Here is a 16,637-nt window from a genome sequence, read left to right as displayed (position 1 = left end):
CTTGAAGATGGAGCCGCTCCGCGTCGGAAGGATGAAGATAGAAGATGCCGTCTGGATGAAGACTTCAGCCCGACTTGAGGACGACTTCTTGCCGCTTGGATGAAGACTTCTCCCGGCTAGATGAGGATGGATGTCCGGTCTTCAAAAACTGTAAGTGGATCTTCAGGGGTTAGTGTTAGGTTTTATTAAGGGTTTATTGGGTGGGTTTTATTTTTAGATTAGGGTTTTGGGCACAGAAAAAGAGCTAAATGCTCTTTTAAGGTGCCCATCCAAAAGCTCTTTTCAGGGCAATGGGGAGCTTAGGTTTTTTTAGGTAGTTTTCTTTTACAAGATATGACGAGTCCACGGATTTCATCCTTACTTATGGGATATCGCCTCCTGGTCAGCAGGAGGAGGCAAAGAGCACCACAGCAGAGCTGTATATATAGCTCCTCCCTTCCCTCCCACTCCAGTCATTCTCTTTGCCTGTGTTAGTGATAGGAAGAGGTAAAGTGAGGTGTTAGTTTAGATTCTTCAATCAAGAGTTTATTATTTTTAAATGGTGCCTGTGTGTACTATTTTACTCAGGGGTAAAGCTACAGGTTTTTCAGCGTCTCTTACGCTCCTCAATTTCAGATTTAGAGGTATTAACCCCCTCTGCAACCTCCTGGTGGATGTGCTGGAACTCGTCTTCTCCCACGGTTTCACTCAGTCCCTAAGAATGGTACATTTCCTTGTTTAGGTTGTGGTCAAAGTGGCAATGTTATAAAAGGGGAATATATTTCTCATCCATACTCAGGAGAGAAATTTTTGATAAAGGGTTATTACACATGTAACTCCACACATGTGGTGTATGCGCTTAAGTGCCCGTGTGGGTTATTATATATTGGCGAGACGACCCACGCATTTGCCAACACAAATCCACAATCAGAAATAAGAAAACATCAAACCTCCCTGTACCAGCACATTTTTTGGAGAAAAACCCATGTACCCCAAAGGGTTAAATTGTGAATTTGACTTGCTTTCTTTTATTTAATGTGTTGCTTTTTTCATGCTTTCTCTATGTGTCTTCTTTTGAATAGAAATATTGGTTTATATTATATTCGATAGATTCTATGAAACTAACCAGTGCATGTTATTTGTACATTTGTGTGGTAGAATAAGCAACTTGCTGCATTTGTTTTTAACTGGTGATCATTTCACTGCAGGAGTGTAGGGGTTAAATGTGAATAAGGATGTATTGGAGGTCATTTGTGATCTCTTTGTGAGTAACCCCTCCCTATGATGCTGTGATTGGCCACTTGTGTCTATAATTGTCTGATATATTCACTTGCTTGTTAGCTTGATAAAGGGGCAGGAGCCCCGAAACGTTGCTCAATAAAGGTGCTGTTGCTCCATTCAGAGTGCTACCTGTGTATTTTTCTTCGTATTATATGCTGGGACTTTGGAAAGGGTGGTCCCTCAGGTGTGCACCTACATCCACCTTAAAGTTATTTAAAGGGACATTCCTATGAAGTGAGTGCTGGTCCTGTGACTTTTTCACCTTTATTGCAGGTGTTAGGCTTTTTTTTTAGCCGGCTCTCCCCATTGATGTCTATGGGGAAATCGTGCACAAGCACGTAAAACCAGCTCAAAGCAGCGCTGGTATTTGTGTGCGGTATGGAGCTCAGCGCTGCCATATTGCCCACTAATGCCGGGTTTTTGCAAACCTGTAATAGCAGCGCTATCCTAATAGCTCTCTTCTTCACTTTGTCTCCAAATGTTTGCGTCTGATCGTGTACAACATTTTGATTCAAACAAGTCTTTCCTATTTGTTTCCCTGGAGAATAAACTGTTGAGATATATGACCTTTAACTATTTTCAATCTCTTAAAAAGTGTTATTACCTGATTGGGTATCTGGGACATTACAGTGTCGTCCCAAAGAGTCCAAGGTCCATGGTGGAGAACACTCGCAACGAAAAGAGCCAACGGTATTAACACAACGGCCATTGCGACATAATCCAGGGTCCCGGCACTCATCAACATCTAAGGGAAAAAAAAAAAAAAGCGTTTATATATTAAGCGTGAACAGGAAAAACACCATGACTTTCTCTTTAAATCTAGAGGAACAATGTCAAGTATACAGAACACAGAGAACAAGGACATAAGATGCAGCAGACGTAAGATTGTATAAGGAGTCTTTAAAACAATCAGCTAAGTTTATGGATGTTATTAGGATGCCACAGAACTGGCATAGACCTAGATTACAGATTGTGCGCTAAACCCGGTGTGTAAATAATGCTAAAAATTTTGCAGTATCGCAATTTTCAAACGCTGCCATTACAAGTTACAAAAAAACCTTCTTGTGTTGTGCATTATAGTGCATTAAGCTCCATACCGCACAAAAGCCAAGTCCTGACTTGACATACTCGTGCACGTATCCCCCCATAGACATCAATGGAGAAAACACCTGCGATTGCGGAATGGCGATCGCTATAACGCAATCCCCATTGATGTCTATGGGGACAAGAAGGTTATGTATTGACCTAACACCCTAACATAAACCCCTAGGGGCCAATTTATCAAGGTCCGAAAGCTTCAGGCTTGCGGAATCAGGAGTTAAGAAGCAGCGGTCATAAGAGTTGCTCCTCTGAGGAGGCGGACAGCAATCAGCCCATCCGGATACGATCTGGTTGATTGACATCCCCTGTGCAGGTGGCGGTATTGCACAAGCATTTCACGAGAAATGCTTGTACAATGATAAATGCAGACAGCGTATACGGACATGTCGCTCGCACTATGATAATTTGTCCCGCTAGTCTAATTACCCCTTATCCACCGCACCCAACATCGGCAACACTAGATAAAGATATTAACCCCTAATCAGCCGCCCCCGCATCACCAACACTACAATAAACTTATTAAAGGGACACTAAACCCAAAATTTTTCTTTAATAAATCAGAAAGAACAGCAATTTTAAGCAACTTTCATATTTAATCCTATTATCAAATTTTCTTCATTCTCTTGCTATCTTTATTTAAAAAGCAGGAATGTGAAGCTTAAGAGCCCATTTTTGGTTGAGAACCTGGGTTATGCTTGCTTATTGGTTTGCTAAATGTAGCCACCAATAAGCAAGCGCTATCCAGGGTGCTGAACCTAAAATGGGCCGGTTCCTAAGCGTTACATCGTTAAATAAAGATAGCAAGAGAACAAAGAAAATTTTATAGTAGTAGTACATTAGAAAGTTGCTTACAATTGCATGCTCTATCTGAATCATTAAAGAAATAATGTAGGTTTAGTGTCCCTTTAAACCCTAATCCGCCGCCAACCCGCATCGCTAACACCTAAATAAAACTATTAACCCCTAATCCATCGTCCCCCGCTTCAATAAACCTCAGTGTGCCTAGAGGGATATGGCTGCACCTCACTGACGAGGCCCACAGAAGACTGAAACGTACGTCTGGGGTTTTGCCGTTTCTCTAGTTCAGAGAGGGATTGCCTGGTATTTCAGGGCTGGACTGTACTGTGAAGTCAGGATCAGACTGATATACTACAGGAAAGTTCTTCTCTGTTTAAGGCAAATGTTGAGCAAAAAGAGGCTGCTTCTTGGGTGGTAACTAGCCACAGAACAAGCTATTATGCTATTGTTCGTTCCCAGGTTGAGCACTTCTCTCTTTTTATTTACTACAATAGACCTATTAACCCCTAATCTGCCTACCCCCGTCATCGCAACACTAAATAAAGATATTATCCCTTAATCAGCCACCCACCCACATTGACAACACTAAATAAAAAAATGTAACCCCTAAAACGCCGAACCCCCACATCGCTACTACTGAAATAAACCTATTAACCTCTAAACCGCCCCTCCATGCATCGTGACAAACTAAACTATTAACACCTAAACCTATCACTTGCTAACTTTAAATTAAAGTTACAATATAACTACCTTAAAATAAATAAAATCTTACCTGTGAAATAAACTATAAATAAACCTAACATTACAAAAAATAACAAACTTTCGGCTAGATTACGAGTTTTGCGGTATGAGTGAAAAAGCAGCGTTAAGGCTCTTTTTCACTACCGCTGGTATTACAAGTTTTGCAGGTTTAGGTGTACCGCACACTTTTTTGGCCGTAACGCAACGTAATTACCGCAGCTTTCAAAAAGTCCTTTTTCAATGGGACTTCCATAGTGCCGGTATTACGAGTCTGCCTGGGAGGCCAAAAAGTGAGCGGTACACCCTATACCGCCAAGATCCATACCGTAAACTGCAAGTCAGTAGTTATGAATTTTACGCTACAAAGCTGTAACATAAAACTCATAACTAAAGTGCTAAAAAGTACACTAACACCCATAAACTACCTATGAACCCCTAAACCAAGGCCCTCCCGCATCGCAAACACTAAAATAAATATATTAACCCCTAATCTGCCTCTCCGGACATCGCCGCCACTATAATAAACATATTAACCCCTAAACCGCTGTACTCCCGCATCTCAAACACTAGTAAAATATTATTAACCCCTAATCTGCCGCCCCTAACATCGCCGCCACCTACCTACATTTATTAACCCCTAATCTGCCGCCCCAACGTTGCTGCCACTATACTAAATTTATTAACCCCTAAACCTAAGTCTGACCCTAACACCCTCTAACTTAAATATAATTAAAATAAATCTAAATTAAACCTACTATCATTACCTAAATACAAATGTACCTGTAAAATGAAACCTAACCTGTCTACAACCACCATAAAATACCAATGCTAAACAGTTTCTAAATTTTGTCTTGAGTTTAGAAATACCCAATGTTTACATGTTCTTTGCTTTTTTTGCAAGTTATAGGGCAATAAGTACAAGTAGCACTTTGCTATTTCAAAACCATGTTTTTTCAAAATTGGCGATAGTTACATTTGTAACACCAATATCTGTCAGGAATCCCTGAATAACCCTTCAAATGTATATATTTTTTAAAAGAAGACAACCTAAGGTATTAAACTTGGGGTATTTTGACTTTTTTCATGCAACCATTTTACCACCAATCTATGCCAAAGTTTGGGGGGGGGGGGGAAATAATTAGATTTTTTGACAAATAGCAATTTAAGAATACATTTACTGATAAAATGGTAAGGGTTACTGCCAAATAACACCCTAATATGTCTTCAGTAGCATCTCCTGGGTACAGTGATACCACCCATGTATAGGTGTGTCGGGTTCTCTGTGGGCTAAAAGCCCTTATTTTTAGAGAGCGCATTCCAGTTTTTCAACTTGGAATTTTCACATCGGTCAACCACTAGTCTTTGTCAAACTTTAGGGTAGTTATTTTTTTGTGTTATTTTTCACACACATTGTATTTTATGCATGGATTTTCAGTTCCTGTTATGTGTTACTGCCAAAAACCACCTCAATATGTGTTCAACAACATCTCCTGAGTACAGTGATACCACCTATGTATAGGTGTGTCGGGTTCTCTGGGGGCTAAATGGGCTTATTTTTAGGTAGCGCATTCCAGTTTTTCAACTTGGAATTTTCACATCGGTCATCATGCACCCATGTCCTATTTGGGACATTTCTGAAGCTGGCCAATGGAATTTACCCCATCAAACCATATATTTTTGAAAAGTAGACACCCTAGGGTATTTCAAATGCTGGTATTTTAACACTTTCCATGCACTAATTCAACCACTAGTCTTTGTCAAACTTTTGGGTAGTCATTTTTTTGTGTTATTTTTCACACACATTGTACTTTAGGCATGTATTTTCAGTTCCTGTTATGTGTTACTGCCAAAAACCACCTCAATATGTGTTCAACAACATCTCCCGAGTACAGTGATACCACCTATGTATAGGTGTGTCGGGTTCTCTGGGGGCTAAAAGGCCTTATTTTTAGGTAGCGCATTCCAGTTTTTCAACTTGGAATTTTCACATCGCTCATCATGCACCCATGTCCTATTTGGGAAATTTCTGAAGCTGGCCAATGGAATTTACCCCCATCAAACCATATATTTTTGAAAAGTAGACACCCTAGGGTTTTTCAAATGCTGATATTTTAACACTTTCCATGCACTAATTCAACCACCAGTCTTTGTCAAACTTTTGGGTAGTCATTTTTTTGTGTTATTTTTCACGCACATTGTACTTTAGGCATGGATTTTCAGTTCCTGTTATGTGTTACTGCCAAAAAACACCTCAATATGTGTTCAACAACCTCTCCTGAGTACAGTGATACCACCCATGTATAGGTGTGTTGGGTTCTCTGGGGGCTAAAAGGCCTTATTTTTAGGAAGCCCATTCCATTTTTTCCACTTTGAATTTTCACATCCCATGCACCCATGTCCTATTTAAGACATTTCTGAAGCCGGCCAATGTAATTTACCTCAATCAAACCATATATTTTCGAAAAGTAGACTTCCTAGGGTATTTCAAATGCAGGTATTTTAACACTTTCCATGCACTAATTTAACCACTAGTCTTTGTCAAACTATTGGGCATTCATATTTTTGTGTTATTGTTCACATACATTGTACTTTAGACATGGATTCACAGCTTCTGTTATGTGTTACTACCAAAGAAGACACCAATATGTGGTCACCAACATCTCCTGAGTTCAGTGATACCACCTATGCATAGGTTTGGTGGCTTGTTTGGGGGGTGCAATGCCAAATGTCTGACATGCGTTTGTGATTTTTTTTCACATTTAACATATTTTCTTTGCCTATCGTCTTTTTGGGGGGTCTTTTAACATACCCCAATTTATTTGTTTTCCATGAATGTGCATATATTTGAAAAGTTGACACCCGAAGGTATTGTATATGGTGTGCTTTGATGCCTTTGAAGCAACCGTTTTAGCCCAAAAAATTGGAGAAAGTGTATGGTGGTTATTTTTCCATTTTAATTTTTACAGACACATTGCTTTTTGACAGCAGGTGCATCATGGTACAAAATCCCAGTAATAATCTGGAGCTGAAACTGTAAAAAAGTTTTTTTTAACTCTGGGGTTTGCTTTTTTGAACAACAAAAAAGCGTTGTGGGTTGCAATCTGCATTAGGTAAATTGCAACCTTTTTGTACCAGGCCCTTGTCTTCCGCATAATTAGGTAGGGCTGCAGCAGCTGATCAGCCAGATCAACCCCACCCATATGCCGGTTATAAGACTTGATGCACACTGGCTTCCTTATGATCTCAGCTCTGCCACGTACAGAAACCGCCACCGTCCTCTCTGTGTGGATGGTGGTAAGAAGGTATACATCCTTCTTGTCTCTGTACTTAAGTGCCAACAGCTCCTCTTGGCGCAGAGCTGAGGTCTCCCCCCTTCGTAGCCGGGTGCGTACAAGTTGTCCTGGGAAACCTGCGCGGTTCTTTTTAATTGTACCGCAAGCTACTGTATCAAAGCAATACAGTAGCTTGAACAAAAGGACACTTGTATAAAAATTGTCTAAGTACAAGTGATACCCTTTGTTCATTAGGGGTAATATCAGGTCCCAGACAATCTTGCCAGTGGTTCCCATATGTTCTGGGCAACCTGGAGGGTCAAGGTGGCTATCCTTTCCCTCATACACCCGGAAGGCCTGAGTATACCCAGTCTCGCTGTCACAGAGCTTATACACCTTTACCCCATATCTGGAGCGTTTGGAAGGAATATACTGCTTGAATCCCAGCCTTCCCTTATACTTCATTAGGGATTCATCAACGCATATATTCCTTCCAGGTGTATAAGCCTCTGCAAACCTGGCAGAAAAGTGGGTTATCAGGGGGCGGATTTTATACAGCCTGTCAAATTGGGGATGCTCCCTAGGGGGGCACAGGCTGTTGTCGCTGAAGTGCATGAAATGCAGAATCATTTCATACCTCTTCCTCGACATAGTCTGGGAGAAAATGGGGGTAGAGCAGATGGGGCTACTACTCCAGTAGGAGCGAATGGAGGGTTTCTTTATGATGCCCATCAGCATAGTCAATGCCCAGAATTTTTTGAATTCTGGCACATTGATGGGGGCCCATTGCTGCTTTGCCAAATATGTTCCAGGCTTTGCAGCACGGAACTGATGGGCATATAAATTAGTTTGGGCGACAATGTTCCCCAATATATCATCGCCCAGAAACACTTCCAGAAACTGCTGGGGGCTAAAACCTGCCACATCTATATTTATGCCAGCATTTGCTGTGAAGGGTGGGATATCTGGCCTCTGGAGATGAGGCGTTACCCACTCTTCAGCAGCAATGGCAGCAACACGCCTCCTTCTGGCAGGGGGGCTGGCAGGGGGGGTAGCAGGGGGGCTGGCAGGGGGGCTAGCAGCCACAGATACATCACTATCAGTTGAGACTGCATCTAGTGATGTATCTGAGCACATGGCAGGGTCAAAATTGGGGTCTGAGTCAGAAATAGAGGCATCTGACTCTGACGCAAGGATGGCATACGCCTCCTCAGCACTATATCTTTTCTGTGACATTTTTGTATCTGTCACAGAAAACAATTACTAAAAAAAATTAAATTAACTAAATTAATTAACTAAATTAACTAGCAAAAAAGTACAGCTATGCTACTGCCAGTGATTTATAGCGATCACTGGCAAGCTAGGGGTTAACGGCTCTGAAAATTAAATTAAATTAACTAAATGTTTCTGAAAAGAGCCTTTGGGTTTTTAAAAAATTACAACAACAAAATTAACCCCTAAAAAAATGCACAGACAGCAAAAAAGTACAGCTATGCAACTGCCAGTGATTTATAGCGATCACTGGCAAGCTAGGGGTTAATGGCTCTGAAAATTAAATTAAATTAACTAAATTAATTAACTAAATTAACTAGCAAAAAAGTACAGCTATGCTACTGCCAGTGATTTATAGCGATCACTGGCAAGCTAGGGGTTAATGGCTCTGAAAATTAAATTAAATTAACTAAATGTTTCTGAAAAGGGCCTTTGGGTTTTTAAAAAATTACAACAACAAAATTAACCCCTAAAAAAATGCACAGACAGCAAAAAAGTACAGCTATGCAACTGCCAGTGATTTATAGCGATCACTGGCAAGCTAGGGGTTAATGGCTCTGAAAATTAAATTAAATTAACTAAATTAATTAACTAAATTAACTAGCAAAAAAGTACAGCTATGCTACTGCCAGTGATTTATAGCGATCACTGGCAAGCTAGGGGTTAATGGCTCTGAAAATTAAATTAACTAAATGTTTCTGAAAAGAGCCTTTGGGTTTTTAAAAAATTACAACAACAAAATTAACCCCTAAAAAAATGCACAGACAGCAAAAAAGTACAGCTATGCAACTGCCAGTGATTTATAGCGATCACTGGCAAGCTAGGGGTTAATGGCTCTGAAAATTAAATTAAATTAACTAAATGTTTCTGAAAAGAGCCTTTGGGTTTTTAAAAAATTACAACAACAAAATTAACCCCTAAAAAAATGCACAGACAGCAAAAAAGTACAGCTATGCAACTGCCAGTGATTTATAGCGATCACTGGCAAGCTAGGGGTTAATGGCTCTAAAAATTAAATTAAATTAACTAAATGTTTCTGAAAAGAGCCTTTGGGTTTTTAAAAAATTACAACAACAAAATTAACCCCTAAAAAAATGCACAGACAGCAAAAAAGTACAGCTATGCAACTGCCAGTGATTTATAGCGATCACTGGCAAGCTAGGGGTTAATGGCTCTGAAAATTAAATTAACTAAATGTTTCTGAAAAGAGCCTTTGGGTTTTTAAAAAATTACAACAACAAAATTAACCCCTAAAATGCACAGACAGCAAAATGCAGCAAAAAAAAAAGTGCACCTATGCTTCTGCCAGTGATATATAGTGATCACTGGCAAGCTAGGGGTTAATGGCTCTGAAAAGAGCCTTTGGTTCTATATTTTTTAACAAATAAAAGAAATAAATATCTCTCTCTGCTAAATACAGGTCTCTCTCCAACAAAATGGCAAGTGAGGAGAGGGAGGGAGATCCACACTGATCATAGTCAATATTTACAAATATTGACATGATCAGACAAATGGGGTATTTTATTATTATTTATTTTTTTAGGGTGGGAGGCTCAGATTGGGTGACCCTAGCTTGCCCCTATGATGATGCAGGCTAGGTACACCCCCAGAGGCCCCATGATGCACTGGGCATCGCCATCTTGGATGCCTAGTGAAGGGGGAGGGGGGGGCTATTTAGGGCTTTTTTTTTATTTATCCGTTTTTTTTATTTTCTTAACTATTACTTTTATTTAATAACCAACTAAGTGCCTCGACCCACCGAGGCACTTAGCACACAAGCAGAGCATCGGAAGCGTGTCCGATCGCTTCCGATGCTCTGAAACACTGCCGGGCTCCACGTGGAGCGAAACCGGAAGTGATCACTCGTGGGGGAGTGATCAATCCGGTCCCGGCACTCGGGAACAGTATTGCAGGATGCCTAGACCTCAAGGCAAGCCTGCAATACTGTTAGAGCAGCTGGAAGCGATTTCGATCGCTTCCAGTGCTCTGTTAAACCGACGACGTATGCCATACATCCTCGGTCGTTAAGTGCTTTTTTTTTTAGGACGTATGGCATACGTCGTCGGTCGTTAAGGGGTTAAATAAATTACATTTATTAAATACATTTACCTAAATTACAAAAACAAACAAACACTAAATTACACAAAATAAAAAAAAGAAATGATCAGATATTTAAACTAATTACACCTAATCTAATAGCCCTATCAAAATAAAAAAGCCCCCCCCAAAAAAACCCTAGCCTAAACTAAACTACCAATAGCCCTTAAAAGGGCCTTTTGCAGGGCATTGCCCCAAAGAAATCAAATTTTACCTGTAAAAAAAAATCCAAACAACCCCCCAACAGTAAAACGCACCACCCACACAACCAACCCCCCAAATAAGACCCTAACTACAGAAAACTAAGCTCCCCATTGCCCTGAAAAGGGCATTTGGATGGGCATTGCCCTTAAAAGGGCATTTAGCTCTTTTTCCGCACAAAAGCCCTAATCTAAAAATAAAACCCACCCAATAAACCCTTAATAAAGCCTAACACTAACCCCCAAAGATCCACTTACAGTTTTTGAAGACCCGACATCCATCCTCAACGAAGCCGGCAGAAGTCTTCATCCAACTGGGCAGAACTCTTCCAATCCAATCAGCCAATAGGATTGAGCTTGCATTCTATTGGCTGTTCCAATCAGCCAATAGAATGCAAGCTCAATCATATTGGCTGATTAGATCAGCCAATAGGATTGAAGCTCAATCCTATTGGCTGATTGTATCAGCCAATAGGTTTTTTTTCACCTTTAATTCCGATTGGCTGATAGAATTCTATCAGCCAATCGGAATTCAAGGGTTGCCATCTTGTATGACGTCACTTAAAAGAACCTTCATTCTTCGTTATACGTCAAGAGAAGAGGATGCTCCGCGCCGGATGTCTTGCAGATGAACCCGCTCCACGCCTGATGGATGAAGATAAAAGATGCCATCTAGATTAAGACTTCTGCCCGGTTGGATGAAGACTTCTGCCACTTCGTTGAGGACTTCTGCCGGCTTCGTTGAGGATGGATGTCGGGTCTTCAAAAACTGTAAGTGGATCTTCGGGGGTTAGTGTTAGATTTTATTAAGGGTTTATTCGGTGGGTTTTATTTTTAGATTAGGGCTTTTGGGCGGAAAAAGAGCTAAATGCTCTTTTAAGGGCAATGCCCATCCAAATGCCCTTTTCAGGGCAATGGGGAGTTTAGGTTTTTTTAGTTAGGATTTTATTTGGGGGGTTGGTTGTGTGGGTGGTGGGTTTTACTGTTGGGGGATTGCTTGTATTTTTTTTTTTTTACAGGTAAAAGAGCTGATTTCTTTGGGGCAATGCCCAGCAAAAGGCCCTTTTAAGGGCTATTGGTAGTTTAGTTGAGGCTACAGGTTTTTTTATTTTTTTTTGGGGGGGGGCTTTTTTATTTTGATAGGGCTATTAGATTAGGTGTAATTAGTTTAAATATCTGATCATTTCTTTTTTTATTTTGTGTAATTTAGTGGGGTTTTTTGTAATTTAGGTAATTGTATTTAATAAATGTAATTTATTTAATTTTAGTGTAAAGTTAGGTGTTAGTGTAAGACAGGTTAGGTTTTATTTTACAGGTACATTTGTATTTATTTTAGCTGGGTAGTTAGTAAATAGTTAATAACTATTTAGTAACTATTCTACCTAGTTAAAATAAATACAAACTTGCCTGTGAATTAACAATAAAACCTAAGATAGCTACAATGTAACTATTAGTTATATTGTAGCTAGCTTAGGGTTTATTTTACAGGTAAGTATTTAGTTTTAAATAGGAATTATTTAGGTAATGATAGTAGGTTTTATTTAGATTTATTTTAATTATATTTAAGTTAGGGGGTGTTAGGGTTAGACTTAGGTTTAGGGGTTAATAAATTTAGTATAGTGGCGGCGACGTTGGGGGCGGCAGATTAGTGGTTAAAAAATGTAGGTATGTGGCGGCGATGTTAGGGGTGGAGGATTAGGGGTTAATAATATTTAACTAGTTTTTGTGATGCGGGAGTGCGGCGGTTTAGGGGTTAACATGTTTATTATAGTGGTGGCAATGGCCTCTAGTTATCAAGGTCTGTCGGACCTGATCCGACAGTGCGGATCAGGTCCGACAGACCTCGCTGAATACGGCTAGCAATACGCTCGCTGTATACAGCATTGCAACAGCAGCTCACAAGAGCTGCTGGTGCAACGCCGCCCCCTGCAGACTCGCGGCCAATAGGCCGCCAGCAGGGGGGTGTCAATCAACCCGATCGTACTCGATCGAGTTGATTTCCGGCGATGTCTGTCTGCCTGCTCAGAGCAGGCGGACAGGTTATGGAGCAGCGGTCGTTGTGACCGCTGCTTCATAACTGCTGTTTCTGGCGAGCCTGCAGGCTCGCCAGAAACACGGGGCATCAAGCTCCATTCGGAGCTTGATACATATGCCCCAATGTCCGGAGCGGCAAATTAGGGGTTAATAAGTATAATGTTGGTGTCGGCGATGTGAGGGCGCCAGATTAGGGGTTAATAAGTGTAAGATTAGGGGTGTTTAGACTGGGGGGTTCATGTGTGTAAACAAAATTTTTTTTAGGTGTAAACATAAATTTTCCCCATAGGAATCAATGGGGCTGCGTTGCGGAGCTTTACGCTGCTTTTTTGCAGGTGTTAGACTTTTTCAGCCGGCTCCCCCCAATTGATGCCTATGGGGAAATCATGCATAAGCACGTAAAACCAGCTCACCGCAGCTTTCAGCAGAGCTGGTATTGGAGTGCGGTATGGAGCTCCATTTTGCATTACGCTCACTTCTTGTCTGTTAACGCTGGGTTTTTGTAAACCTGTAATACCAGCGCTGTAGGGAAGTGAGCGGTGACAATAACTTGCAAGTTAGTAATGCACCCCTCATAACGCAAAACTCGTAATCTAGCCGTTTAACTTTAAACTTTAAAATTAAGAAAAAAAAAATGTAAGATTACAGAAAATAATAAACAAAATTATCCAAAATAAAATCTAATACCCCTATAAAAACAAAAAAACACCCCAAAATAAAAACACCCCCTAATCTAACACTTAACTACCAATAGCCCTTATAAGGGCTTTTTGTAGGGCATTGCCCTAAAGAAATCATCTATTTTACATAAAAAATACAAATTACCCCCTAACAGTAAAACCATGCACCCACCCAACCCTCCAAAATAAAAAAAGACCTAACTCTAAAAAAACCTAATCTATGTATGGACATTGCCCTTAAAAGAGCAATGAGCTCTTTAGTGCCCATTAAAAAAAAAAAAAAAAACACCAAAAAAACACCAAAACCTAACACTAACCCCGAAATAAGTACTCACCATTCCTGAAGTCCGCCGGTGAAGGTCTTCTTCCAGGCGGATCCATCTTCATCCTGCGCGGGGCCATCTTCTTTCTTCATCCCGGTGGCGCATAGCAAAGGCGGCATGGAGCAGGAACGGTGGTCATGCAGACATCCATCGTGGAGGCTCCTCTTCATGCGATTGTCCGTCGCACACTGAAGATTGAATGCAAGGTACCCGTTTTATATTGGGGTACCTTGCATTCCTATTGGAATTGTAATTTTAGAGTTTGTTATTTTTTGTAATGTTAGGTTGTTGTTTTTTCTGTAGTGTTTTGTAATTTTATAATTTAGGTTTTTTATTTTTGGTGTATTTTTTTTTTAAATAGTAATGTTAGGTTTATTTATAGTTTAAGCTTAGGTTTTATTTATTTCACAGGTAAGTATTTATTTATTTTAAGGAAGTTATATTGTAGCGTTAATTTAAAGTCAGCGGGTGTTAGGTCTAGGGGTTAATAGTTTAATTTAGTTTGTTGCGATGCGGGGGGCTGGCGGTTTAGGGATTATTACATTTATTTTAGTAGTAGCGATGTGGGGGATTGGCGGTTTAGAGGTTAATAGGTTTATTTTAGTAGTAGTGATGTGGGGGTTGGTGGTTTAGGGGTTAATACTTTAATTTAGTGTTGGCGATGTGGATGGGTGGCGGATTAGGGTTTAATACTTTAATTTAGTGTTGGCAATGTGGGTGGGCTGCGGAATAGTGGTTAATAGGTTTATTTAGTGTTTGCAATGCGGGTGGGCGGCGGATTAGGGGTTAATAGGTTTATTATAGTATTTGTGATGCAGGGTGGCGGTTTAGGGGTTAAAAGTGTAGTTTATGGGTGTTAGTGTACTTCATAACATTTTTGTTAGGAGTTTTGTGAAACATTCTGCAGATTCGCGGCCAATCGGCAGCTAACAGGGGGTGTCAATCAACCCGATCGTATTCGATCGGGTTGATTGCTGTCCGCCGTTCAGAGACGGCGGACTAATTAAGGAACAGCAGTCTTAAGACCACTGCTTCTTAACTGTTGTTTCTGGAGAGCCTGAAGGCTTGCGCGGAAACAGGGGCATCAGGGGCTGTTCAACCCTTGATAATTCTGCCCCTTGGTCTGGTCATTGTGCGTTTAACGGTGGGTATTATTGATGTAGTGATGGGACAGTGTGGATCTACTATCAGCTTGTTGGTGATGTATTATGGGTTAAGATTGATCCAATGAAGATATATCTCACCGAGTTCTGGGTTTGGCAGACAATGCTTGTGTTCTGGGTGGTACTGAGTATTTTGTGGACAGCGACAATAGAAAGAGCCTCGAGTATTAATACACTGCCCGTTGACACAGTTTGACTCATCGACGCACTCGTCCACATCTGTGTAGGAAAAAAAATAGGAGACATCAAGAAGAGGAATAATTCACTCTCAAGAGTCTTCTCTTCCCTGAAGTCTTTGCAGCAACATGACACAATGATCTTTCATTGCCTAAACATTTCTCTCTGTTGTCCTGTCTTATGATTTGTCATTCATTTCCCTCTGTTGTCCTGTCTTATGATTTGTCATTCATTTCCCTCTGTTGTCCTGTCTTATGATTTGTCATTCATTTCCCTCTGTTGTCCTGTCTTATGATTTGTCATTCATTTCCCTCTGTTGTCCTGTCTTATGATTTGTCATTCATTTCCCTCTGTTGTCCTGTCTTATGATTTGTCATTCATTTCCCTCTGTTGTCCTGTCTTATGATTTGTCATTCATTTCCCTCTGTTGTCCTGTCTTATGATTTGTCATTCATTTCCCTCTGTTGTCCTGTCTTATGATTTGTCATTCATTTCCCTCTGTTGTCTTGTCTTATGATTTGTCATTTATTTCATTCCGTTGTCCTGTCTTATGATTTGTCATTTATTTCATTCCGTTGTCCTGTCTTATGATTTGTCATGCATTTCCCTCTGTTGTCCTGTCTTATGATTTGTCATGCATTTCCCTCTGTTGTCCTGTCTTATTTGTCATTCATTTCCCTTTGTTGTCCTGTCTTATGATTTGTCATGCATTTCCCTCTGTTGTCCTGTCTTATGATTTGTCATGCATTTCCCTCTGTTGTCCTGTCTTATGATTTGTCATGCATTTCCCTCTGTTGTCCTGTCTTATTTGTCATTCATTTCCCTTTGTTGTCCTGTCTTATGATTTGTCATGCATTTCCCTCTGTTGTCCTGTCTTATTTGTCATTAATTTCCCTCTGTTGTCCTGTCTTATGATTTGTCATGCATTTCCCTCTGTTGTCCTGTCTTATGATTTGTCATTCATTTCCCTCTGTTGCCCCCACCCGGCTACTTCATAACACCACATTTTGATTCCATGCACCTTTAAAGGGACATAAAACACAATTTTTTTCTTTCATGATTCAGATAGAACTATCTTAAAATGTGTTTAAAACCCTTGCTTGCCTTGTTGAAGTAGCAGCAATGTACTACTTGGAGCTAGCTGAGCACATGAGGTTAGTTAGTGTTCTTATATGGAAGAAATATAGTTAACACCGCCAGAAACAACAAACATGCTCACTATTCAAATCACCTAACAAGATCTAATGAAGGAAACAGCAGAAGTGGAAAATAAGAGCGCCTATAGGCTAAAGTTTGTTAGCAGGCAATATAATAAAAATGGTAAAGTAAAAAATTACATTTATTGTAAATACAAAATAAATATTTAAACAGTAGAGCAATTCTCCAATGAGTGTGTGAAATGAACTTCAGTGTGGGGATTGGTACCAGAAAAAAACCATGCTAGCTTAACTAAGAAGTCACACAGATAATATGAAGAAAAAAAAGTACTAAGAATAGTCAGTGTGCCAAATAGAAAAAA

The 16,637-nt window shown here is 40.2% G+C and overlaps 1 protein-coding gene across 1 annotated transcript in view; it reads right to left on the bottom strand.

The window, feature by feature from the left end:
- Positions 1-16,637, bottom strand: part of LTBP3 (latent transforming growth factor beta binding protein 3) — a 262,324-nt gene that overhangs the window by 63,354 nt on the left and 182,333 nt on the right. Inside the window, exons 20-21 of the mRNA XM_053719982.1 lie at positions 15,023-15,160; positions 1,865-2,005 (exon numbers count right to left, since the gene is read on the bottom strand). Of these exons, the coding sequence (XP_053575957.1) occupies positions 1,865-2,005; positions 15,023-15,160 (279 nt within the window). The remainder of the gene's footprint in view (positions 1-1,864; positions 2,006-15,022; positions 15,161-16,637) is intronic.

Source organism: Bombina bombina, chromosome 7 (assembly GCF_027579735.1).
Source record: "Bombina bombina isolate aBomBom1 chromosome 7, aBomBom1.pri, whole genome shotgun sequence".
NCBI lineage: Eukaryota > Metazoa > Chordata > Amphibia > Anura > Bombinatoridae > Bombina > Bombina bombina.
Note: the sequence above shows the minus strand (reverse complement) of the source record. Positions and strands in the feature narration are given on the sequence as shown.